Below are 26,920 nucleotides of genomic sequence, written 5' to 3'. Positions count from 1 at the left end.
CAAGAACGCTGGTTGGGAAAGCATACAGGGCCGGCTTCTGGTGGCCCACTGCAGTCACCGACGCGGAGGATCTCGTGCGCAGGTGCCAAAATTGTCAATTCTTCGGCAAACAGACGCATGTCCCAGCTCATAGCCTCATCATCATACCGCCATCCTGGCCTTTTGCCTGTTGGAGCCTTGACATGATCGAGCCCTTCACGACGGCACCGGGCGGCTTCACCCATGTTCTGGTGGCTATCGACAAGTTCACTAAGTGGATCGAGTACAAGCCGATAGCCAAGCTCACGCCAGACCGGGTCGTCGACTTCATCTCAGATATTATGCATCGCTTCGGCTTCCCCAACTCCATCATCACGGATTTGGGGTCAAACTTCACGGCGAACCAGTTCTGAGAGTTCTGCGAGAATGCCTGCATTGAAGTCAAATATGTCTCGGTTGCACACCCCAGGGCTAACGGACAAGTCGAACGGGCGAACGGCTTGATCATCGATGGCCTCAAGAAGAGACTTTATGATGAGAACAGCAAGAAGGGAGGAAAATGGGTGCATGAGCTGCCACATGTCATCTGGGGGCTTCGGACTCAGCCGTCCAAAGCCACAGGACAAACACCTTTCTTCCTCGTGTATGGATCCGAAGCTATCCTACCAGCCGATATCATGTGGAGGCCCCCAAGGGTCGAAATGTACAATGAAGGCGAGGCGGACGAGGCGCGGCAGTTAGAGCTCGATTCCGCAGAGGAAGCTCGCTGTACCGCCCTTGTTCAGTCAGCCCGGTACCTGCAGGGGATGCGATACCATGATCGCAACGTCAGGAGCGGTCATTCAGCGTCGTCGATTTGGTCTTGCGTCGTATTCAGGACGAGTCTGGCCTACACAAGCTCAATTCAAGGTGGGAAGGCCCGTTCGTCGTCAAGCAGGTCACAACGCCAGGGTCTTATCGACTACAATTCCCCGATGGTCGCGAGGTCCCGAACTCCTGGAACGTTCAAAACCTGCGCAAGTTCTACCCTTAAGTCGAGGCCCGGTGATCGCTAATTCCCCGGGGGCTCAGAAGATCTCCTTCTCCCGAATCACTTCGGGGGCCATGAGCCACACGACTCGGGTTGTACATGCCTTCTTACTTCCACGATGGCCAGTGTCACGTGCAAACATATATATATCGACTTCTTGTCGCGCATGACGCGGGGGCTACGGCCACGGTCATCCCCCTTCGACTTTCGTTTCCGACGGAGCCCTCGGCTCCGGCTAACTCCTCGGCACATCGAGTTCCGCCGCGACCTTCGATGGTCGCATGCGACAGCAGTCGCACTTTTTCCAACACAGTCGATCAGTTCGACTGGCTTACACCTAGTATGTTGGAAAGGCTCGCATAAAGAGCCACATCGACTACATCCTGAGTGGCTGCACTCAGAACAGTCTTGTTTTTGCCAAAAGGAATGGCAAGCTCGCGGCACTGCCCGCACTCGCTCCTTGCAAGCTTGACCCGTCTGTCCGGGTCTTCTCCAGCTTACGGAGCACGCTCACAGCAGGAGCGACCTTCGACTACACCCCGGCCGCCGCACTCGGGACAGTCTTATTTTTAAGCCTTACGCACGGCAAACTCGCGATGATGCTCGCGTTCTTTCCTAACAAGTTTAGACCCGCTCGATCGAGTTGTGGCTATTCTGTTAGACGAGTACTAGCTGCCCTTCGGGTCGTTGCACCCAGGGAGGCGTCTACTACTTGAGTCTTGTAAGCCTGGATCCCAATTCAGCTAAGACACGCAAACAAATAGAGACGTCGAGTAAAGCATTTACATAAGAGAATGATTACTTGTTTCATACACCCTAATCCTGCAGTACATTGTGTACAATTTGTTCTGCTACAGGTTGGGCCTCTAGTAAGTACTCTTCGAACCGCTCGTCTGTGCAGTCCGCTGCCATCCCTTGCGCGAAGATGCTCAGCTGCGCGTTCGGCACGAAGGACTTGACATAGGCGAGCGCATTGCTCACGCACGCGACCGGAGCCTCGGATAGGAACTTGAGCACCTTCTTCGGGGCTTCGTGGAGTCGCTCCAGCAGGGACCGTGGGCCTGCATCGTCTTCTTCTGGCGGATCCACCATGTCCACCAGCTCCTGGGCGGCCCCCCGGAGGTCCTCCAGCTCCTTGCGCTGCTGCTCGTCCTTCTCGCCCAGCGTCTTGACTTGCTGAAGGCAGTCGACGAACTGACGTTCAGTGTCGCCGATCACCTTCTGCAGCCTTTCGACGTCATCTGTACGACGATACAGCATATTCTTCACGTAAGTAAGCAGCTCCTCTTTGTGTTTCGTTATTTTCCTAAGCTCTGTGGTAAGGGTACTTCAGCATCTAAGGGAAGTAACTAAGGAAAAGTACTCGAAGGGAGCGAGGGCCTACCTTGGTGCGCCTTTTTCTCTGCCTTGAGCTGCTCCTGGTACTCTGCTTGTTGCTCCTTGAGCTGTTGTTGGAGCTCGGAGTTGGCCTTCTCCATGTTTTTCAGGTCATTCTTGAGCAGCCAGGTCTCTCGAGTCCTTTCTTGCTTCAGTATATCAAGCTCTCGCTGCAGATAGCAATTCTTCGTGATTTCCTTGGAGATGCGCTTGTCCAGGGCAGCTAGCTCTCGCGCGTCACTCACGACCGCACGGAGTTTCTCCGACTTCTTCTAGGATTTGGTGATCACATGCTGCGCAAACGGGGGAGAATGAGTCCTCAACAACTCTCTAACGTGCACATCTGGAACATTACCCGAGTATTACCATGGAGAAGTCGTATAGCTCCTTGAAGGTGCTCTTGAAGGTCTTCAGGTTCTCCGCCGACAGCAGGAGGTCATCCACCAGGTCGGTGGTGATGACGTTCTGGTGCCCTGACCCGGCCCTCAACACCTCACGGGGACTCCCCGAGGGCCCGGCGGCATCCCCGGGTGGCGGCGGCTGGACACCTGCAAGCACACAACGTGGTCAACACAGTATGCCCAGACCTCGGCAACCAGCCGCGGGCGGGTAAGCGCGTACCTATGCCATCAGTAGGAGCGGCATCAGGGATCTCGACTTGTTCCCCGCCATTGGGTCCAGCTCCCTCTTGTCGGGGCTCGGGAGGCGGCAAGTCGGGTAGCGCCGCATCCGCTTCAGGGGCCACCTCTGCGGGTACCGGCCCCTCAGGCGCTGGGGGCTCGGGGGCTGCAGCAGCCGAGGCAGGCGCCGCAGCTGTGCCTGGTTCCAGCTGGAGTTGCACGGCGCTCGCAGCCCTGGTGACATCGACAACATCGTTACCCAAGTGGGCACGAGCAGGATCTTCAAGCAATCGAAAGAAAACTTACAGTGTAGACTTCTTCTTGGCAGCCTTCTTCACCCACCAGGCCCGTCGGGGAACGCCCGTTGCTGATGGCGAGGCCTGGTCGGCCGACGGAGGGGTCCCTGCCACGGCGATTGTCACCGCCGCGGCGGCAGAGGGGCCTGCCTCCACCACTTCGGGTTCAGTCCCGGGTGGCAGAGCAGGGAGACTGCAAGGGGACGCTATCAGTACTCAGCATCATTGATACTTGGCAACTAGCCAAAACAACAACTCAGTACCTGGAGGACTCGACTTCTTGGGCCTTGCGTTTGCGCACTTGCCGCTGGCCCTTTGGCACCGGAGGTAGAGCGCCGGCCAACTCCACACTCTGGTCGGAGGAGTTGTCCCGGTGCGGTTCGCCTTCGGCTCCCCCTTCCGCATGCGAGTCCACGCATTCGGCGGACTCGCTGCTGCCTTGGGCTGCGGCAAGGCGAGCCTTCTTGGTCGCCGTGGCTGCAGCAGGGCACGGTTCTCCTTCGGCTTCTCCTCCCGCCTGCGAGTCCACGCGCTCGACGCACTCGCTACTGCCTTGAGCTGCAGCAAGGCGAGCTTCCTGGGCAACAGAAGGGAGGAGATGATATGCTCGGGGGAGGTCAGGCCGCGGCGGGTAGCTGCAGTACAGCTCCGAGTGTCCCTGCAGGAATTTCTTCAGTTCAGTATCGGCGCAAGTAGCCGATTTCTTCAGTGAAGGAAGTCGAATACTTACAGGCGGGGGCGGATTTCGCGCGGAGTACAAGGTGGGCAGGTACGGCACGGTGTTTACGTCTAGCAGCACCCGCTGAACCCGCTGGAGCGCGACTTCGTTTGGCACCTCCTCTGTGCACATGCGAGAAGGGTCAGCAGGGCCGGTGTACTCGAAGCCCAGGCAACATCGCTGTTGGATCGGTTGGACACGGCGCTTGTAAAATGAGAACATGACGGAGGCGCCGGTCACTCCCTCCTTCTTCAGCGCTTCGATGGCCTCCAGCAGCTCTTTGACCTGTATCATCTCCATGCCGGAGGGTTCAAGGTTCCATTCCCCCCTCACCACTGGCGGTCTGCTCGACTTCGTCGGCAGGGGGGAGCATGGTTTTCGATGTAAAACCATAGGTTTTTCCATCCAGGAAGGTTGGAGGGGAATTTATATGAAAGGTATTTTTCGCCGGCCTGCTGTCGCAGTTGGATGCCGGCGCCCCCCACTACAGCAAGTTTTTTCGTGGTTGGTTGGGGTTTGACGCGGAAGAGGAAACGGAACAGATCCCAGTGGGGTTCGATTCTGAGAAATGCTTCACAGAAGTGGATGAAAATGGAAATATGGCAAATGGAATTCGGATTGAGGTGATGGAGCTCAAGCCCGTAGTAGTAAAGAAGGCCGCGAAAGAAAGAACAAGTGGGGAGGGCCAATCCCCGTTCGGCAAAATGGTAGAATGTGATGATTTCGTCGACATTCTCCATGGGGAAAGGTTCACGGAAAGAGGGGCGCCAGTTGACAAGGTTTTTCTCTTGCAGCAACCCCTCGGAAACCAATTTTTTCAGATTGTTGAGGGAGCACTTACTGTGTGTCCACCCCGTCGTCAATGGCTCCGCATCCTTCTTCATTCCCTCGATCTCCGACTTCTTGGACGCCATCTCCGATGCGCTAAGCCACGAGATGCTCGGGGGGCTGCGGGGAGAGGGGTGGGGAGGTTGGAGCAGGAGGATCTCCTTGAGGGGATGGCGGCGGCGTTTTGGTTCAGATTGGGGTTTTGGTGGTTTTTGGCGGACTGCGGATTGAAAGCACAATTTTCCCTCCTATTGCCGCGGGGTTAAGTAACCAGCGGGATGGGGAACAGTTACTGTTCTGAAGTTCAAGAGTCGTTTTGTGGAATATTCCGAAGGTGAATGGTCATTTGGTGATCTAATTGGATTAAATATTTGATTAATCATTTTTTCAGGGCTAATTAGCCCGAAAAAAGGGGTGTTTCGAATCTTTGGTCTAATTACATCATTTGTACCATCGCTTTGGTCTCCCCTTAACGTGTCATTGTTTAGCCTGTATGCCACGATTTTTGGACCCTTATCTCCAATTTTGTGGGATTTGGATTCAAGGCTCGGGGGCTGCGGGGTACGTGGCATCGACTACTTATTTTTCGAATTTCTTTGAAGGATAAGGAGGATTACAGATTAATGGGACCCTCAACCTGATTCTTCGATTCAACCTAAGGCTCGGGGGCTACTCCATATGGAGTGCGATTTTGCAATCGCACACCATAGCAGGAATAAAATTCGGGGCATGAGCACCTCATAGCTTCGATGCAGCCAAAGGAGTACTCGAAGAAGGGCTTCAAGACGAATCATCGAAGGAAGTCGAAGACTGCTTCGAAAGTACTCGATAAGCCTGCAGTACTCAGCTACGAAGAGCTCGGGGGCTTGTCAGACCCGGGGCCACCGGGCTGGGCATGTTACGAAGTTTAAGAGATTAAGCCCGCCTTATCTCTTATTCATTTTATTTATCTCTTGTTTATCCCGTTTAAATAGGAGATAGAGCTAACCAACACGGAGAGGATCTACTCGAGATCAGTTCTGGTGTGATCCCTCGGAGGGGGTTGGTTAGCATCTTTGTAACTCTGACCTCTCGGATATATAAGGGAGGTCAGGGACCCCCCTCAAAACAGAAGATCATTAGGTCATTCTACACCAAAGGGAATACAAACCACCATACAGGACGTAGGGTGTTACGCTCCGTGCGGCCCGAACCTGTCTAAAAGTCTTGTGTTCCTTGTACCTTCGAGTTCCTGATCTCGGCGTTTCCTCACCCAAAACTTACCACCTTGGGTATACCCCTCGGTGGGCAGCCGGTTAAACACCGACAGAGTCGATGGAGTCTGGCTTGAGGCTTTCGGGCCAGGTGTGCGGTGGGGATTCCAGCGCCATCGAGAAGTAGATAACTTTGGTCATGTTGGAGCAACCCGACACTTCAATGGCGGTGGAGTAGCAGCAAATCCACTGACGTGGATCTTGTTTGCCATCGAATTTGCTGATGCCGACTGGCTTGAACTCCCTTGGGCAGTTGCGGGAGGTGATGTTGCGAGTGAAGGCTGGGAAGCGATCACAGTCATCGACGTCGCGTGGGTCACCGCCACGCTCGCGGCGCCTCGAGTCGATGATATCTCGAGCGTCACGACCTTCGTTGATCTTCTACCTTAGGTCAACTGTAGGCAAGTCGCGGAGGTTTCCATGGTAGTCGAGGCCTCCCGCAGGGTGACTGCCAGCTTGAGGCCTTGCGACTTGATGGTTGCCCGACTATGGCGGAGGCTGCCGCGTACAGATTGCTGGGTGTGCTGGTGTCTGTGGCCACTCCGATTGTTTTGGTTCTGGAGGCAGTTGTCGTTCCCTCGAGGGTTGGGTCCTCCTCCTGGGATACGACTAACCGACTAACCTGGGGGATGGAGCTCTCGTGATGCTCCGATCTTGAACGGGTGCGCTGCAACGCGGGCATAGGGTCCCGCTGGTCCAGTTGAACGATGGCGCGTTGCGTTAGTTGTAGCAGCCTCTCGGTCTCCGGGTTTTGGGGTAACCGCTGAATTAACAAAGCTGTTGCAGCGATATTCCCGATTGGCATGTTGTACTAGCAATCATCGGCCGCAGCAAAGGCACCGCCGAGGTTTCTACGGTGAGGTGGGTTCTGTGCGCAGGCTTCTGCGTTCTGCCTGCGCTTGGCATGTTTGGCGTTCTTGATCCTCCAGATCCTTCTGTGCCTCTCATCTTCATCTTGAAGAGCGTCCGCCGTGCGTTCATCGGTGGAGATATCCGCGAGTAGTTCGTCTTCGTACTCTCTTTCTGGTTCGCCGTCATCGTCACGCTCATGGAGAGAGGCCAAGTAGATGTGACGTTGTGGGGACAACTCTCCGCTAGAGCTGTAGTTGATGAATACTATCCTGCCCCCTTCCTCATCGATGATGGGAGAGAGGGGCTTGCCTTCCTGAAAAGATAGTTCCTGTGTGAAGGGCACAAGGCGGGAGTCGAAGTCGAGTAGCTCGGAGGGCTCCATGCCCTTCCAGTACACGAACCGGTCCTGTGGCGTTGAGGTTATGGTCAGGCCCATATAACAACCCGAAGAGGTTTCGGAGTCATCATCTGAGTCCGAGTACTTATCGAAAACGAGGGCCTCCCGATAGGCGGTGGCTCCCTCGCCTCCGATCTTGAGTAGGTTATCCAGGTCCTCTTCCAATGTGGAGAGGAACTCTGCCCGGTAGACAGAAGCCGCATTGCATAGACCGAATAGGAGTTGGGTACGCTCTTCCTCATATCGTATTGAACCCGACCTGAGAAGTCCTGGTACAGCACGAGTCGAAGTCGCAGTCGCGGCGACTGTGGACTCCTCCTCGATCTCCCTGGCTAGCTCAGGGAGCAGCATCTCATCGAGGTTGTTGATGAACTCATTGAAATCACTGCATTCAGCTGCTACAGATGCCTCATGTCATCAACGAGGTGCCGACGAAAGCCGCCCGCACCGTCAGCGACGCAGACCCATGAGTCGAAGACGAAAGTTGTGCCCTCGTCGAGCACGGCGTTGGAAGTTGAAAGATGCTATCAAGTTCACCGGTGTGAACACCCCTATCTGGCGCGCCAGCTGTTGGTGTTTAACCTCCAAGCCCACCGAGGGATACCCCCGAGGTGGTAGATTGTAGGTGGGGTGTCGCTGAGATCAGGAACTCGTATGTGCAAGGAACACGAAACTTTAGACAGGTTTGGACCGCAGTATGCGTAATACCCTACATCCTGTGTGGTGGTTTGTATTGCTTTAGATGGTGTGATGTTTGAAGAGGTCCCTGCCCACCCTTATATAGTCTGAGGGGACAGGGTTACATGGAAGTCCTAACCCGATAGTAGCTTAGGAGTCCTACCCGAGTAATACTCGGGTAGTTTTCTTCTGTTCCGACTAGTCCTACTCCTGTACGAGTTGTTATAATTGATGTAGGGTGTGGGGCATGTCCCATCCCGTATCCTAGAAAGTTTATACGATGTGTACAGTCTGGTAGCCCCAGGTCTGACACCCTCAGCCGCCTTCAACGTTGGCTGCTACAGGTGGTGCGTGCAGTGTCACACTTGACACTACTGCAAGCGGAAAAAAATTACATGTGCAAGGTAGATGAAATTACTCAGAGACAACCAAACATTCATGTGAACGTCTTAGAAATGTAAATTCCTTTCCTTTCTCATTTATATTTTCTATTTTCACACAGCATCCACAGGGATAACCATGTAACTATGCAAGCAGAATTTCAAAAGCATTGTGCAAGATAATCTCATCGACAAATAACAATGCCACATGTTACATGTGTTTGGTTGGTATAATGAAGCAAATAAAGATGCCGAGAATCTCAAGTGAAAGAAAAGATTTAGGTACTACACTGGCATCAGTCAAGCAAGCCAACCGAGAAACAAGCACTATGCAACGCCAAGCAAGCAGATCGAGTTGTTTCGCGAGTGGCCTAACTTTACTATGAAATATGAATTAATTTTCTTCAAATTAAATGCTCTACTTTTGCTTCCAAATTGAACTGATTACAAGAGCAAAGTTTTCTTCACAAAATTAAAAATGGTGAAGTAATAACCAATTGGTCCCTAAAGGGTACTATTTCTAACCACTGATGGCACCTCCTCCGCGGGGAGCCGGCGGTGTGCACGGTGCTAATTGAGAGAACCGGTGTTTCCTCCCCACCTAAATATGCTGAACCCTTGCTCCTGAAAAAGGGTGTTCAATTATAAATGAGGGAAGTTTCGTAATCGTAGACAAGTCGTCAATCTCCATACGGAAGTACACCCCGCCAGTGCCACCGATCCTCAGCCACCCGGCGCCAGGCAACAAAGACTTGAGGCCCAGAGCCTCGCTGCGCAACGGCCTGCGCCGGCCTGGTTCTCTCTGTGAGAGGCTCTAAGTCTGAGCCTGGGCCTCGGCGCCTTGGGCGGGGACGACGATCTGGAGGTTCAGCGGCGCTCACTGCTAGTGAGCTGTCAGAGTGAAGTGAGCTCCTATGCTGGGGGACAAGGGTCTCCGTCATCGTCGAGTAGAAGCCAGCGAAGTGACAAACCTTATCTGCTAACATGTTATTAGTAAACTATAGCAAAACCACTGCACGCATTATGAAACCATTAATGCAGACACAAATATATTGCTGTTTAACCATATTCTTATGGTCTTTTGTTCCATCTCATTTAGCCTAAATTAAAATGCTGTTTTTTTTGTGCGAGGCTTAAAACGTAATTTGATGTACATTAACATCACGTTAATGGACACACTAATCACACATATGTACATGCGGCTCTGCTGAGGAAAGGACAATGACCATGTAATCTACAAGTCTAGAGCGTTTCAACCTAGGACGTACTTGCTGCAAGTTGAAGGTCTCCGTGTCAACTATTAATTAGCACAATACTTGGACATGCACGTTACTTTGGACCAGCAGCCAATTGACGTACGTACAGAAGTAACTAACTTGCAGGTAGGCAATGGCGTTCCATCAGGCATGTGTACGACCTCGAACGTAAAGTCCACAAAGGCACGTTACTTCGATGGAAAATACACTTGCGTGTGCACCATGACCAGCTAGCAGCAGGTACTCGCGTGAAAATTAATACGCGACGACATAGCCCCATGCAAACCCCTCTCAGGAAGCTTCTAAACCGTGGAGAGTAATATAAAGTTTTGTGTGCTTCTAATATGCTAACAAGGTTTCCAACATTTGTTAAATATTTTTTAGAAAAATACATGATCGAGCACCTTTTAAACTTGTCTACCATGGAGCGACAAGTCCTCGGTTCAAATCGTAGGAAATTCATACATGTGTGTTTCGCGCTAAAAATTCTCTATGGTGTGGGTTGAGACGTGTGGACGCGTGCAGATGCCACCTAAAAATACAAAACATTTTTCAGCAAGACCGGCTGTACTGTGAAAATATTTTTTGGTTTTATTTCATGCCAAAGAGTTAAAATGTGAAAATTCATTTTCAGCCACTGTCGACAACCTCTGCTAAAAATCAATTTCTCTATAAATCCCCTTTTAGCGCCAGGCGGTTGCCAGACCGGCCGTGAAATTGCCTGATTTCCACAAACTGGGCCAATGCAACCCTAGAGATCATTTTGACGTCGAAAATTCAACTGTGTAACGGTGCAACACGTAGAACCAGAAAATTAAACATGTTAATAACCCACTCTGATAGAACAACCACGAGGATTAGAGCAAGAACAATCGCAGGTTCACATATTGAATCTCTGGAACAGAACAAGCAAGCCAAAAGGCTCAAGTCTTGATTAAAATTTAAACAGAACTGAAATGGTTTCTGGTCTTAATTCGGTCCATAGTTCCCGATCGGACTACCGGCATTTTGGCTCAGCATATTTCGCCAGGACATTTCTAGCTCAGGACATAATTTGGTCCATTTTGGCTTAATTCGGTCCATAGCCTTGTCCGAAGCTTTTCTAGCTCAGGACATTTCGCCAGGGGGCTCCCGCCATTGCGCCGGGATACCCTAAGGGGGAGGGAACAGGGGGTGGTTCTTCCGATTTCATCTTATGACTTTTCGAGAGGGCACATCTTGATCTCGCTTGTCACTCTACCAACGGGCTTTCTTTTTCATACATAATCTAATAACTACAATGTAGACCCCATGGTAATAATCCACGCAAAGGATTAGAAATTACATATTAAGAAGGACAAAAAAAGGAAAATAAAAAACCCAGCATGCCACTGCTGCTTGAGCCAGAGGGTGAAGGCTGCAATCGGACAGGACGACGGCTATTGTTGTTAAATCCATGATGCTAAATAGTATTGCTTCCAAGAGGAAATAAATATGATACCCTAAAATACACCTAGAAAAATTATACAATAATGTTATTACCCGTGCGCTTTGTACATTGATTTATAACTAATTCTAACATCATAAGCCGAACAACAGGATATGCATTTTTCTAGCCGCGGAAGCAATTGGATATGTTATCTAATTAAACTATGAGATCTCTTTAACAATAGTCTTTTTATATAAAATTACCGATATCGTTAGTGAACTTATCCTATTATCCTTGAATTTGGGGGCATGTATGACAGTGCATGAATGGATTCGAGCTTCCCTTTTTAATTAGTGTTCGGTATATATTCAGTAGCTGGGTTAGCCCTTACGTTTTCACTCTTGCAAGAGTACTGCCTTTATGAATCATTGAGAAAGACTACTATTCCACTACTAGTTTTCAGAACCGGGTGTGATACCCATGTGTGTCACTCCTGCATGCACAACGCAAGTTCAGACTTTGGCTGTGAAGGGAAGTTACGAACTTGGACTGAAGTCCACTTCTCAAGTAGTGTTCGCCTACTACAGACCTAACTGTACTGCCGGTTCCAAGGTGGCCTTCACTGCCAGATTCAAAATCGGATGTGGGAAGGCGGCAGTGATGGCAGGGGGCTATCACCAAGAAAGCTATGGTACAATGGCGGACGTTAGAGTCACGACAACATGCTTAATTAGACCACGAAGGCAACGCAAGAAAACATATTCCTAGAACATCTTTTCACAAAAAGTGGTACACTTCATTGATGATGATAAGATCTGTAGAGACAAGAAGAACACGAGACAAAATGATAGAACAAATTGCAAGGAACGTTCTCTGGAATACAAATGTGTGGTTTGTAATCCTTAACATAGGGCAGTAATCATTTATTTGGGAACAAGAATAATAGGTGGTAAATCCAGTCATCGTTTTGCCTCGACACACACACACACACACCCCAACAGACACAAAGAATGGTCTAAATGTTTGTCCGAAGCTCATTGTTATCAAGGCTTAAGGCCATTCTCAGTGGCACCCGAACCCTGCGGAAAAAATTAAGTGTGGTCATTAACCATTCGTCAAAAAAGTAACATAACGTTCATGGAGTTTCGTCTATCTCTTCACTAAAACTAATCCTACTTGCATTGCAGTGGTAAGATATAAATGCTACTGTGCAGTCATCCGACTTCATTTTGTCCAAGGAAGCAGGTTTTGAAATGTATGTGAACACATCCAAATCTTGCTAGTGGATTTTCTTTAAGAATATGACGAGAGAAAATTTCAAAAAGCAAATTTCAATAACACCGAGAGATAAAAAAGCATCTAGTGCTTACCACGATAGTTTCCTTTCGAGTATAGAACACATACATGTTTGTTTCAAAGATCCTGCTGGCACTGTCTTCTTGGATTATTCTGTAATTTATAATACCTCGTGCCATTGTAAGTTCTCCTGTGCCCCCCATAACACTCCACTGTCCTGGTCCGCCATTCATCGCCCCATGAAGCCCCATGACTTGAAGTGTTGATCCATTGAGGCTATTTTGTTGATAGAATCATAATATGCATGCATAGCTTCAAAGGTCAGCAGTAGCAATGTAGCTTTTAACAGTTACATAATAACTAAGTTCTAGTCCCAAACAACAATTAGCACAAGGTTCCAATAAGAGTTTTAAAACTTTGGAGGTGATATATACATCCTTTTAGACTCGAATTAAAAATTACATTAGCAGTATCATGTACTTTCAATTTTATATACATATTTTATTAGAAAATAGTGGTCAAAGCTATGTTATAAACCCCAAAACATCTTTTGGAAGACAATCAGATAGTATGATTAACCTACACATATGTAAAGGTTGCAGCATAAGTGATTGTGCTTGCACAAGATTCTTACCTTCCACTCTCGAACACCATATCCATTATGGTTACCCAGGTATTCTTGGCTAGATTTGCGTGGATCGTCAAGCCCTCCGCATGTCCGGTGGTATTCGCGGCAGCATCTGGTCCATCCTTTACAAGCCAATTAATGGCCACGGTATCAGTTCCTACAGCTCTTTGGTCTTGGGAATATCTTTGTTGTATGTATAAGGTGGTTTGCAACTTTTCGCAATCGAGTGCATGTCCGGCACAGATGGAAAAGGCTAGCATGGAAAGCAAAGCTATTGCATAATATGAAGCCATGACTAGCTAGGATCTTCGGATATCCCTTTCCTTCCTACCTAATGGCGGTTTGAATAGTTAGGGGGGGAGGGGGTGTTTATTTATAGATGGAGCTACGCTAGCATTCCAAGTAACATGGTTTCAGATGGGCCTAGCATGATGGACTCAATGTTGGTTGAATAATTTCTATAGGCTATGATGGCCGCAGAGGTTACTATGGCTCTCCATTTAATTGACCTATTATTTGTTCTTCATCAACAAGAGCCAAACATGAACGTGGAAGCACCGAAATATAATCCAGGTTATTTTAAATCCAGGGTGAACACAAATTTACCTTTTGATGTATGAATTCAAGCCTTACCAATTTGTGCGGTTACCAAGGGTTTAGCTTTATTGTTTTTATTATATTTTACATCCATCACGAATGCTGGCAAAATTCTTTCCTGAATTACCATTTTTTGTTTATTTCTTAAAACAAACCACACATTCCATTAAAGAAATTTTATCGTGCTATTGGGAATTTGAAGAGGAGTTCACGGGTCTAGATCTAATGGTCAAATAGTACCTAGTACAAGGAACCGAAGTTACTGATATATAGTTTGTTGGCCAAGAACCATTTTCAAAAAAAAAAATGAACTGATTACAAGATGAAGCTTTCTTCACAAGTGAGCTCCAGCATAGGAACTCGCTCCATCCGGAAGCTCACTGGTGAGCGCCGCGGACCCCTCGTGCCCTCCAGCTCACTGGTGCGCTCGGCGGGCAGCTCAGGCCAACGAGCCGACCCATTGCAGCGAGGACCTGGCCGGTGGGCCGTTGCACAGCGATTCCCTGTGAGCCTTCGTGATACCATCAAAAACTTTCCTAGCACACAGGGAAATTGTATGTATTCTTGTGGTCCTTGGTTCATCTCATTTAGCCTAAATTTTGTTTTTTCTGTGAGGCCTAAAATGTAAACACACATACCTGCATATATCTAGCAGGCCTGACTCTGGAAATGTCTAAATTCCACGCTTCACGAAGTCCACATACTAGTCTGCATAGTCAAGCTCTGCTGAGGAAAGGACAAGCAAGGAGCACGTCATCTACAAGTCTACAGCGTTTCAACCAAGCTAGGACGTACTTGCAGCAAGTTGAAGGTCTACATGCTGTCAACTATTTCTTTAGGACAATACAAGGACATGCACGTTAGTTTGGACGAGCAGCCAATTGACGTGAAGTAACGGTCGTGCAATGATGATCCATGAAGAATGTGTACGACGACTTTGGTAGCTCCATGGCTCCATCACCCCTCTCACAAAGCTTGTGATCGTTGAGAGTAATAAAGCGTTCAATAATGTGCTTCTAATATGCTAATTAATAAGATTTCCAATATTTATAGATGTTTTAGAAAAATACATGAGCACCTTTTAAACTTGTCTGCAGTGGACCTACAAGTCCTGGTTTCAAATCCTAGGAAATTCAACACGCGTGTATTTTGCGCTTAAAATCCCCTATGTATTCTTGCAAAAATATTATGCGACGATGGAGACTAATGACTCCATAACCCCTCTCAGAAACGTCTAGTGTGCTTCTAATCCTTGAAAGTATAATAAACCATTTAATGTTCTTGTGAAATGCTAATAAGATTGCCAAAATTTGTTCTTGATTTTTTTAGTAAAAATACATGACTATCTTCTAAACTTGTATTGCTGTAGGGGCGGATGCAAGGACTGCGCTCTTCTCGTAGGGCAGACAATGCCATGAAGCACCCCTAAAAATCGATTCTACAAATCAAAAAGCAATTACAATAGCCTGCAAAAATAGAAAAAACATATTTCTTTGCACCCAACTAGATTCCTCACAGTCGCTCTTCACAAATCACAAGTTAGAAGTTGATTTGAAGCTCATGCACTCTCGAGAATTCGAACCGCAAAACTAAACCTCACTTGAGAGATCAGGTCCACCACACCTGGTAGTCAATTATGACTACCTAAGGTATATTATTTTTTATATTAACTTTTTTAAGCTTATATTATTAAATATTTAGGGCTGTAAATGATCTCAATTGAAAAACTATTAACTAAAAGGTTTAGATCTCGCCACAATTTTGGTATACGTTGTGGCTTCATCCGAGTTCATCTAAAAAATACGAAAAAATGAAATAAAAATATGAGAAGTTATAATGAATTTTTTGACTATGCCACTAAACAATTTCAGATGAAAAATTGTAAGCTACAAAGTTTTAGATCTTCCCAAATTATATAAAATTTACCTTCATCCGAGATCATATGAGAAGTTACAAATTTATTGGCGCAAGATCATTCCTACGGACCCGCTCCTGCAACTAAAACGACCCATAATTAACTGGGAGCAGCGAGTGTGGCCACGTGGCCAGTGGGTAATGGTGAGCTTGTAGAATCCCTATGGCAGTCTTCCCGTCCCGTCCCTGTTCCCTCCGACCGTGGCAGTTTTCATACTGGCTTGGATTCTCCGGTGGCCCGGCACGTTGCGGTCTACGTACTACACAAAACGGCCTCTTTCCAAATTGCTGGACGCCACGCGTCACTCGTGTGCAATGCAATGAGACCATGGACTCGGAAGAATCAACGAAACATTGGACTCGGATTAGAATAATAGAACCAGGTGACGGAATCGCAAAGCTGTTGGCCGGTTTTTACTCTGTTTAAATTCAGAAGAGTCCTACTATTCCTACGAAGTTTCAGTTTTTCTATTCGATCGTGTTCTGCTGCACGTGCTCGTCAGCTTGTAGCTATTGCATCGTCGTCGTCATCCCAGAGCAGAATCTGATGAGGCCGGCGACGAGGACGAAGTCGAGGTGTGCCCCGCAGACGGCTTGCGGCACGCACGCCCTTGAGATCGTCAGGTACAGCCTGCATAAGGGCCTCGGTAAGGGCAAGTTCATCCAGTCTGCCGCCTTTGTCGTCGGCGGCTACAAGTGGTGCGTCATCTTTTTCCCGGACGGGGATGAAAGGGAGAAGTCCATAGGCTACGTGTCGGTTTTCCTCAAGCTCCTGAGCCAGAAAGCCAAGGTGAGAGCCTCCTACGATTTCAGGCTGGTCGACCAGACCACAGGGTCGTCGATGGTCACGTGCTCCAAGGGCCGGGGCAAGTCGTGTTCGACACAATAGTGAGCATTAGTGGATTCTACGAATGCGCTGGCTGGGGCCATGTTAAGTTCATGAAATGTAGCGACCTAGAGGCGTCTGGGTACCTACGCGACGACCGCCTCGTGATCGAGTGCGACATCACTGTTATCCAACGATCACAAATCGCAGAGACCGTGGCCGCCATTGACGAGCTCCGTGTGCCTCCATCATATCGGACTTGTCGGATGATTTTGGGAGATTGTTGCTGGCAGGGGAGGAAACAGATGTGGCATTCAGAATTAGAGGCGAGTCCTTTGCGGCTCACAGGAATGTGCTTGCAGCGCGATCACCGGTCTTCAGAGCGCAGCTCTTCGGGCAGGTAGGCGCGAACAACAGAAATTTCATAACCATCGAAGACGTCGAGCCCGGTATCTTCAAGGCTCTACTTCACTTCATCTACACCGACTCGTTTCCCGATATTGGAGATATCGACTTGGATGAGATTCATTAGGATGAAGATACCGTGAAGCATTTACTTGCGGCTGCGGACAAGTAAGCCATGGAGAGGTTGAAGCTGCTCTGCGCGAGCATTCTTTGCAAAAGCCTTGATGAGAAGACCGTGGCACCCACCCTAGCTCTAGCTGACCTGCACAATTGCAGCGAGCTTAGAGAAGCTTGCATCGAATATTTAATTTCCTCAGATAGGGTTGCTGATGTTGCGGCAAGCCCAGAGTACCAACCATATTTTAAATCGCCGGCTATTTAAAACCTTGGTACCAACAACATCTTAAGACAGTATGCCCTACTATCTTCGTAGATATATGGGAGAAACCGGCTCGGTTAGCCTAACCCTTGTTTAATTTCTAATAGTTATTATAGTTTTTTCCCCAATAACAAAATAGTTGCTTTAATTTTTTTTATGCATACGCGAACTAGTCATAATGAGTAGTTTGTCATTGCTAAACTTAAAGAAAATATTCATTTACTGGTATAGTTTTCTTTTCTTTAGTTTCTTTTTTTAATTCTCTGCAGCAAATCAATCATTTTGGTACACACGTCGACCTCGTCACTAATTGACGTTGCGTTAAGCGTATATGCATGTGCAGTCCGATGACTATTGTGCCAAGATGCATAGGTTTGAAAAAAATTGCACCAGAAGCTTGCATCGAATATATAATTTCTTCAGATAGGATTGCTGATGTTGCAGCAAGCCCAGAGTACCAACACCTTAAGACAGCATGCCCTGCTATCTTCATAGATATATGGGAGAAAGCAGCTCGGTTAGCCTAGCCTTGTTTAATTTCAAATAGTTTTATTATAATTTGTTCCCAACAACAAAATTATTGGTTTAATTTGGTTTTTTGTATGTATATGCGAACTAGTCAGAACGAGTAGATGTCCCACAGCTGTTATTGCTAAACTTAAAAGAAAGTATTCATTTTACTGGTATAATTCTCTGCGGTGAATTTATCATTTTGGTACACATGTTGCACTGGCAAAAGTGTATATGTGTATTCTTATGGCATTGTGCTAGCTAGGGTGCCTAGCTTCGAAAAATATTACACCAGAAAAATTTTACAGTGTTTCTTTAAATTGCAGACGACTGTTGTTCTTTCAGTATTTTCACAGGTTTCTTTCAGTATTTTCACAGGTAACAAGAATTTTTTAATGTAATTAGTCCATGGATTATTTGGTTGAGAAATATTGGTCAGGTATTCCTTATGGCTAATTTATTTGCCAGAGCTACTAACGCTCGCTCCGTCGCAACATTGAAAATTGCTTCTATAACATTAGAAATCACCACTTCCAACATTAAAATTCATGTAAAAAAGACTATGTCATCTGATTCGAGAATAGAAAAATTCCCACCACCAAATGAAACAGCAATGACTTGTAGAAACAAATTTTACAACAACAACACTTACCTTTCGCAACATGCAAAATTTATAATCGTAACATTTGAAACTATATTTGCAACATTCTAAAACAATAAATTTTTAAAAAATACTAGTGAAACAAATAAAATTAGATAATCTCTATCTTTATCTCTATCTCTACTATTTATAAAGCAGGCAATGGTTTCTTGGTCCGTCAATCGGAGTCATAATCGGAATCGGAATCGGAACCCAGATAAATCAATTTGAATCCCAATCGGAACCCGCACAATTAATACCTCAGGCGGTTAGGATATGGTCGCACAGCCGCACGGCTCGTACACGTAGTGAAAGAGCAAAAAGTTGGTAGTCTGATATAGGTCTGGGTATAATTTATATTACCCGTAGCAACGCATGGGCAATCCGCTAGTTAGACTAAAAAGGTGCAACATAGGAAATCAACTATTGAAACATCTTAAATAAATGTTTGCGACATCCTACACAGCATGACCTCATATATTGAATATCTCAAAAAATAACCATGGCAACATCACTTATCTGACCCATTGTAATTTCTTGAAACAACTATTGCAACAACTATAATCAGTGAAACTCGTGCTGCAATATTATACTATCGCAACAAAAATACACATAAAATTCCCACCACAACATCCGTCATGGAATTTGGAGCATCAGTACTCCGGTCGCGATTCATGGCATATGCCTATTGCAATAAAATGCGCAGAAAAGTTCCCTCCACAATAGTACGCTATTGGCTTTGGGCGTCAGATCGATGGGCATAGCTTGCACCAGGGCCGACGCCGAAACCCTACTCCAACATTATGCAGTTCAGGCATTTCAAAGATTTGATCCAAATTAGACAAATGAGTCCGTGTGGAACACATGCCTATTACGTTCTAATAACGAGCATGATCGATATATAGGAAGTCCTGGAAACGTACGTGACGCAGCTTGTTCAAATTCGATCTAATCGATCGTCCGTTAACCTAGTTCTTAGATTGGTACTATAATTACTACTCTAGCATCTACGGCGGAGTCTGATTGAAGGTTAATTAATTCTAACAGGTCGGGTGTCGTCGTCGGCAGTTACGGAGATGGCATCCCAGCCTCGGCCGCCGGCGACGACCACATCGACGTGCACCCCGAAGACTGCGCCCGGTCGGCACGTCTTCCAGATCGACGGTTATAGCCTGCACCGGGGCTTCGGCGGCACGGGCAAGTTCGTCCAGTCCGCCGCCTTCACCGTCGGCGGCTACTCCTGGTGCCTCCGCTGCTACCCCGACGGAGCCAGCAAGGATTCCAGAGGCCACGTCTCGGTTTTCCTAAGGCTCGTGACCAGGAACGCCAAGGCTAGAGCCCTGTACGATATCAGGCTGGTCGGGCGGACAACGGGGTCGTCTCCGGCGCCGGCGCCCCGCACGTCAGGGAGCAGGCTGTTTGACACCACAAACTCCGGCGAGGCCGTCTGGGGCAGAATTCTCTTCATCAAGGCGAGCGAGCTGGAGGCGTCGGCGGAGTTCCTGCGCGGCGATCGCCTCGTGATCGAGTGCGACGTCACCGTCATCGGGGAGCCGCTCGTCACCGAGGCCGCCAAGCCCGTCGAGGTCCGGATGCCTCCGTCGGACCTGACCGGTGATTTCGAGAAATTGCTGAAGACAGGCGAGGGGGCGGATATGATTTTCAAGGTTGAGGATGAGTACTTCTTCGCCCACAGGGTCGTGCTCGGAGCGCGCTCGCCGGTTTTCTGCGCGGAGCTCTGCGGAACGACGATAGAGGGTGCACAGCAGTTGCGGGCATGCAGCCCTCCATCTTCAAGGCGTTGCTTCGTTTCATCTACACGAACTCGCTGCCCGCCATGGACGACCTCGGTGTGAACGAGATTCACAACATGGCTAGGAACTTGTTTCTGGCTGCGGACAAGTACGCCATGGAGAGGTTGAAGGTGGTCTGCACGGGGATTCTCTGCAGGAGCATTGACGACGCCACCGTGGATTCAGCGCTAGCTCTTGCAATTGCTGACCAGTATGACTGCGGCGAATTCAGAGACATTTGCATAAAACATATCGATTCCTCGAGTCGAAAGGGTGATCATGCGGTGGCAGGCCAACAAGCTTACCGAAGAATCACAAGAGCAAAACCTTCAATATGGGTAGTTTTGTGGGAGAAAATGCGGTCCTTGTTTAGATTCAAATAGTAGGTAAAGTTCATGCACAGCAGGTACATGAGATTAGCTTGGGTCACGTCCTTTTGTTTGTTGACATTTTCTGGCGTTGGAGAAGGAAAGTTTTTTTTTGCAAAATTGATTTCTGCTGAGATTGTGACGTACGGCTCCCTAGTAGCTGTAGGAGTTTTTTTTTAATTAATCAGTTGTAGCTCACAACATATTGATCAATGCTGGTGCACCAGTGAAAGATTTTTCTTTTACTGCTGACCAAGGAATACATCTATTGTTCTCTTTTACTTTTCTGTTTCTGTTTCTATTGTGTGTAGCAACATTGCCAACATGTAATTAGCCCGGCCATATCTGAATTCTGTCGATTTAGCAGGCTGTTATATGCACCCTGATCAACCAGTTTAGAATTTAGTGAAACCATAGTGTTCATTAATTGTATACTACTCCAAAGTTTGCAGTGAAAGTTCTCGTCATACTAGTAGAGAAGTGCTTAATAGTACCGGTTCTTAAAACTTCTTAGCTCCGGTTTCTCAACCGGGACTACAAATTGGGACTAAATGTCCTGGATCTTTAACGGGACCTTTAGTCCCGGGTCCAACAACTGGGACTAAAAGGTCTGCCAGCCCAAAAAACTAATTAGCACAAGCACAATCAACCCTACAGTCCATAGGATTCGAACTCAAAACCCTTGTTTCGCGCACAGCTTTTTTACTACTCCACCTACACAACACATGTGACTTTGAATAGGATATCTTCCTTTTAAACTAACTCGTGAAGGACCTTTTAGTTCCGGGTGGTGCTACCAACCGGGACTAAAGACCCTTTTAGTACAGGTTGGAGCCACCAACCGGAACTAAAGGGTCATCATTTAGTCCGATTGCTATTACCACCTAGGACTAAATGTTTGTCTTGGTTGGAGCCACCAACCGGAACTAAAAGGAGGGTGACTTTTAGTTCCGGTTGGTGGCTCCAACCGGGACTAAATCTCCCCGCCGTCCCCTAGCCGTCGGATCCAAGACTAAAGCCTTAATTACTTCCGGGCCCAAAGCTGGCTGAGACAAATGAGGATGACGAAAGATCGTTTTTTAGTAGTGTCGGGGGAATAATGTGAAATGTGCACAGTAATAAGCTATGTAACATATATGAAACTTTGGGCTGGTAGTGATGGCCTTTTGGTACAGGTATGTTTAATTAGGCCGATATGGATGTGCCATGCGACGAGGTGATCTGCAATGGTGCTAACTTTCTATGCCGTTGCAATATGCTGACCTTCCATCGCCAATTCATAATGTGCATGGCCATCGTTATATATATGCCGTAGTTATATCAGTTACATTCAGCTCATTACCTTTCATTTGTTATTCTTTAGGAAAACGATCTTGACAGGTTATTATCTTTATTCTCTGATGAGCTTTATTAGAAAGGTTATCTGATGACTCTAACTTACTCGTAGCTAGCTTATGAGGATTGTATTGTACCCTATGCTGCTGATTAATAAAAGAGAAACTGCAAGGGGTAAAATGCATAGCTTGGCATGCAGATAAAAATTCTCAGAGATGGCTAATGAACTAGCATTGACTCCACATCTGGTTTAATCCATCACAGCATGCATGCACATTAGCCAAGTTATTTAGCTAAACCTACGTACTGTTCTCCAAATAAAACCTCTACAAAATAGCAGACATGAGTTCGTTCAACAAATAATATATTTCATGATAAACAAGAACACGCCCAACTTGGTTGCTTTCTCCCACAAATATGAAAACATGCTACCCCATGATCTTTCCAGGCATTGATATTGTTGTCTTGCCTTGGCGCCACCCGCTCTACTCGAACAATTGGCGATATGATTTCCACAAGTATCTCTGAGGTTGCTGCAATCGTGCTGGTCAGCTAGAGCAAGCATGGCATCCATGGTCGCAGCATGCATCAAGACTCTTGCAAAGGATGCCTTCGCAGATCAGCTTCAGCCTGTTCATGGCATACCTATCCGCAGCGACAAGCAACTGCTTAACTATTTCCTTCTTTTCATCGCCGTCGAGGCCTTCCATTGCAGGCAGCGTATCGGTGTAGATGAAGTGAAGCAATGCCTTGAACACAGCAGGCTGCATGTCCTCAATTACAATGCATTCTTTCTTCTTTCCTTCGTCAGGCTCCGCCACGAAGATTGGGGATCGCACCGCGAGCACGACCTTGTGGGCATGGAAAACCTCATCTTCAACCTTGAAGATCACGTCGGCCCTCTCCTCCATCTCCAGCAATTTCCCAAAGCTACTCGACAGGTCCGACGGAGGCACCTCGACATCAGACGCCGCCATGGTGTTCTCCTCCACCTGTGGCTCCATGATAACAGTGACGTCACACTCGATCACGAGGCCGTCGTCTACAAGGTACGCGGAGGCTTCTTCCAGCTCGCTCCTCTCCATGAGCTCGTCTGTGCCCCAAGCGAAGTACTTTTCTTCCCTGACGCCCAGGGTGTCGAACACCTGCGGCGCGGCCGTGCTGAACACCGACGACGAGGTGCCCGTGGAGCGGTCGAGGAGCCTGAAGTCGTAGTGCGCCCTCACCTCGGCGTCCTCGGTCAGGAGCTCCAGGAAGGCCGCGACGTTGTCGTCGTCGTCGTCCCTGGAATCCTCCTCGCCGTCGGCGTACCCGTCGGGGTAGAAGCGGATGCACCAGCTGTACCCGCCGACGTCGAAGGCGGCGGACCGGATGAAGTTGCCGACGCCGAGGCCGCGGTGGAGGCTGTAGCCGGCGATCTCGAACGCGTGGGTTCCCCGCGCCGTCCGCGGGGTGCACCTCGACGCCGTCCTCGTCGCCGGCCGCGGGAGACTGGACGCCATTGTTGCCGCGCGCGGGTATCTCGCGATCTGTTACAACTCACGGGGTAATCTAGCGAGCTATAGGCAGGCACGAAATTAACACGAAGGAAACAGAGTTAGGTACGCGTACGTGAGAAGCCTTTCGGTGGTTTTGGCTGAGCCTAACACTTGTTATTTTGTGTCCATCAATTTAGCGTCTGCAGGCCCATCGTCGTGACACCGGGACGACCACGACGATGTTGTTCACAAAGCTCAAGCAGGACACTGAAGCGTGACCCCACGCAAAAAATTTGAAAACACTATATCAGCCAAATCTGTTAGCAATTTGATCACGTCGATATATTCAGTTCAGATCACTTTAACAACAAAAAAATTATTACGCATATGTTAAAAGAATAAGAAAATTTTCTATTTGACACTGGTAAAGATTATGCTTCCCTATTTGACACACTGAAATCTAAATTTTCTATTAGACACTGAGTTGAATTTTTAAATTTCCTATTAGACGCAACCTAACATAATTTAGATGTGCGTCGGCGTAGAAAAAATAGTCGGCCTTCTCAGAACTGTCATCATAACAAAAATAACAGTGCCTCCATAGGATACACATGTTTTGGGATGGAACATCGTACGCCGGTATGCTGACACTATGCGTTTGGCTAATGTTTCCCAGTAGATCCGAGCGGAGGTAGTGGCTAGAGTGGTGGAATAATTCACTTATAACCATGTCTCCTTATATTTATAGAGTATATAAATGGATGTTCCTTCTTTCACTCTCCTAAAAAAAATAATCCTCCTCTAACGCGTGCTTCAAGAAGTTGCCCAAGAAATCCATCCCCTTGACTGGAGCTTCCCCAAAGGCTCTAGCACCACCAGCCTGCCTATTGATGCATGATGCGGAAATAGGGAATTGAACGAGACATGGAAATCTATGCTTTCATGATTTTTTTTACCTTAAAGCTAAATCCAGAGGGCTCTCGATTTATCTTAATTCAAGAGGCCTCCTGGTTTTTAGTGTATGAGAAAGGGAAGGAGATGTCGGAAGCTAAAAACGGAAAAGAAATCAGAGAGAAGTAACAAATGAAGAAACAGCGCCAGCTTCTTCTCCAGTGAGCCCTTTTGGGTTAGGGTTTCGGGTTGGGGAGGGGATTGGTGGCTGCCGGCTATAGAGGGAAGGTCGGGGAGGCCGCCGGACTGGCGGTGGTGGCGGGTTGTGGGCGGAACTGCGGGCGGTGGCGCGCCGCGGTGGTGGAGGAGGCCGGTTGGGGAGGGTTAGAGGTGGAGGGCACTCCTAAAAAAAGTTTCTAGGGGCGGGTAAAAATGTATTTTTAGGGAGCGGGTGCGGTACCCGCTCCTACTTCTCGCAGCTAGAAAAGCTATTTTCAAGGACGGGTAACGCGCCCGCCTTTGAAAATCTATTTCTAGGAGCGGGTCACGGTGTGAGCAGCCCCTAGAAATCAATTTTCTAGAGGCGGGTCGTGGCATGACCCGGCCCTACAAATGCATTTTCAGAAAATAATAAAATAAAAAAATTGAAAATAGCAAAATAAAAAATATTCAAGCCAACCAGCTACCACCAGAAGCCCCTGTGATATTGAGATACAATTTTTTGATAAAATATGCACACTTGCATCACCTAGGGTTCGAAACGCATACCTCAAGTCTTGCGCGTATCTTCCTCTCCACCACAATACACAATCACTTATGACTCTATGGGGTATGCTATTATTTTATATTAACTCTGAAATTGATTTATAGGGCGTTACTCACCTCTAAAATTATTTTTCAATTTTATTCAAAAAATTTATTTAAATCTTTACATATAGCAAAACAAATTAAAAAATATGAAACTTCTACACTATGGTTATTGTGAACTATAGATAAAAATTTTCCAAGTATATTTCAGTGTATAAAAAGGTTAAGATTGTGGAAACCTCTAAGTATGACTTGAGTTGTATGAGATACTATATAGTCATTGCCATATGTAAGGTACAACTATTAAATGATGTTGTGATTCTAAAAGATCTTAAATGAATAATGTATGAACTATAAAATTTTAGAACATACCACTACAACTTTGATATGAAGCTACTCTATATCCAAGGTTGTTAGAAAAGATCAAAACTTCTACTCCCTCCGTCTCAAAATATAGCTATTTCTAGCACTCAAATTTTGTCTCATAATATAGCTACTTTTAAATTTCCAAGTGGGTTTTTTTGCATGGGAGGTCTAAAATACCCCTCCTTGCATGCAAATTAATTATGGCATGCAGATCTACATGCAAGCTAAATAGGAAAGCTATAATTATTCTCTTGATTAGTGCATGGTAACTAAAGAAGTGTAATACAGACTTTACTCTCCATCCTTAATCTGTCCGAAAAAGGCTAGAAATAGCTATATTATGGGACAGAGGGAGTAGATCTTAAAATTAGAGAAATTATAATAATTTTTTGGACCATTAAATGAGCTTAAATGAAAAAGTTATCAACATCCCGTCATCCTCTACACTTTTGATATAAAGTTTGACTTCATTCAGGATCATATGAAAAGTTATGATTATTTTTGTGTAGGACCATTTGTAGGAGCGGTTAATACCACCGTCAACCTCTAAAAATTGTTTTAGAGGCAGGTGACACCATCAGCCACCTCTAGAAATGCCACCATTTTCAGGAGCGGGTAGCGGCGTCACCCGCCTCTAGAAACAGAGGCGGATCTAAAGGGGGCTAGGGGCTCTAGGCCCCCTCCAGCCTAATGCCCATGGATCCCCCTTAAGAGCCCCCCCCCCCCCCCAAATTTTGATATGAATCAAGGAGAGGAAGAAGAAAAGAGAGAGGAGGAAGAAGAAAAAAAGGAAGGATGATGTGGACAAGCCCCCCTAATTTTCTTGCTTATGCCTGCCACTGCCTAGAAATGCCATTTTCAGAGGCGTGGGTGATGCCACCACCCGTCCCTGAAAATGATGCCCATTTGCAGGGCGGGTGATGGCGTCACCCGCTCTAAAATACTTTTCTAGTGGCGGGTCAGATGCTACAGTAACCACGCTCCATTTCTAAGAGCGGGTTACCTTTTGATCCACCCCTAAAAAAAAGGGTATCCCTACAAATCATTTTAGTGGTAGTGGGGAGCTCATTCAGATGGGGGAGGGGCGTTGGAGGGGGTGGGGGTGGGGGAGAAGAGGATGGTTCTTGCCAGCGTCGGAGGTGACGCCGTCGAGGCGGTGGATGGCGGCGGGGCGGGGGCACTCGCTGGAGATTTGGATGGAAGGGGAAGGGGAAGCAGGAGCGGGAGGGGAAAGAGAGGTTGGTCCTCGCTGGCGTTAGAGGCGATACTTGCGAGGTGGGCGGCGGAGCCGGGGGTGTGGGCAGGCGCTGGTGCTGGTGCTGGCTGGGCTTGCGGTTCGAGGCGGCACAGTGGGTGAAGATCGACGCTGGTGCTGGTGCGTGCAGGAGGAGGTGGATACGCCAAGCGGATAAGAATCATGGTGGGTTCGGGGTCGCGGAGCTCTCGCGTTAGCATAAATGGAGGGCACCCTCCGTTCAGTTGCCTCCCTTTTTATATGACGAAGCAACAGAAATCGGCTTAGGTAACAGCACACTTGCCATGGCAAGTCATTTTGTCCTTTTGCACTAGGGGACTCGTGAGAGTGGAAGGCGCGGCAAGCATTCGAGCGCCTGTG

General features: G+C 47.6%; 2 protein-coding genes and 1 pseudogene across 2 annotated transcripts; 1 reads left to right on the top strand and 2 right to left on the bottom strand.

The window, feature by feature from the left end:
- Window positions 1-11,869: 11,869 nt before the first annotated feature.
- On the bottom strand, window positions 11,870-13,323 carry LOC112898434 (dirigent protein 1-like). The gene is made up of 3 exons (XM_025966754.1): window positions 13,003-13,323; window positions 12,443-12,644; window positions 11,870-12,151 (listed from the first exon to the last, which is right to left on the bottom strand). Exons 1-3 carry the CDS (start codon window positions 13,287-13,289, stop codon window positions 12,116-12,118), a joined length of 525 nt encoding a protein of 174 aa, XP_025822539.1. The 5' UTR covers window positions 13,290-13,323; the 3' UTR covers window positions 11,870-12,115.
- A 6,020-nt stretch (window positions 13,324-19,343) lies between these two features.
- Window positions 19,344-20,123, top strand: LOC112898087 (BTB/POZ and MATH domain-containing protein 1-like). Its single transcript, XM_025966485.1, has one exon. The coding sequence runs from the start codon at window positions 19,344-19,346 to the stop codon at window positions 20,121-20,123; it is 780 nt and encodes a 259-aa protein (XP_025822270.1).
- Window positions 20,124-20,130: 7 nt separating this feature from the next.
- Window positions 20,131-23,265, bottom strand: LOC112898086 (annotated as a pseudogene).
- Window positions 23,266-26,920: the final 3,655 nt, after the last annotated feature.

The sequence above is a fragment of the Panicum hallii genome, chromosome 6 (genome assembly GCF_002211085.1).
Source record: "Panicum hallii strain FIL2 chromosome 6, PHallii_v3.1, whole genome shotgun sequence".
Taxonomy (NCBI): domain Eukaryota; kingdom Viridiplantae; phylum Streptophyta; class Magnoliopsida; order Poales; family Poaceae; genus Panicum; species Panicum hallii.
The sequence above is the reverse complement of the archived record's forward strand: the minus strand, read 5'-3'. Positions and strand labels throughout refer to the sequence as shown.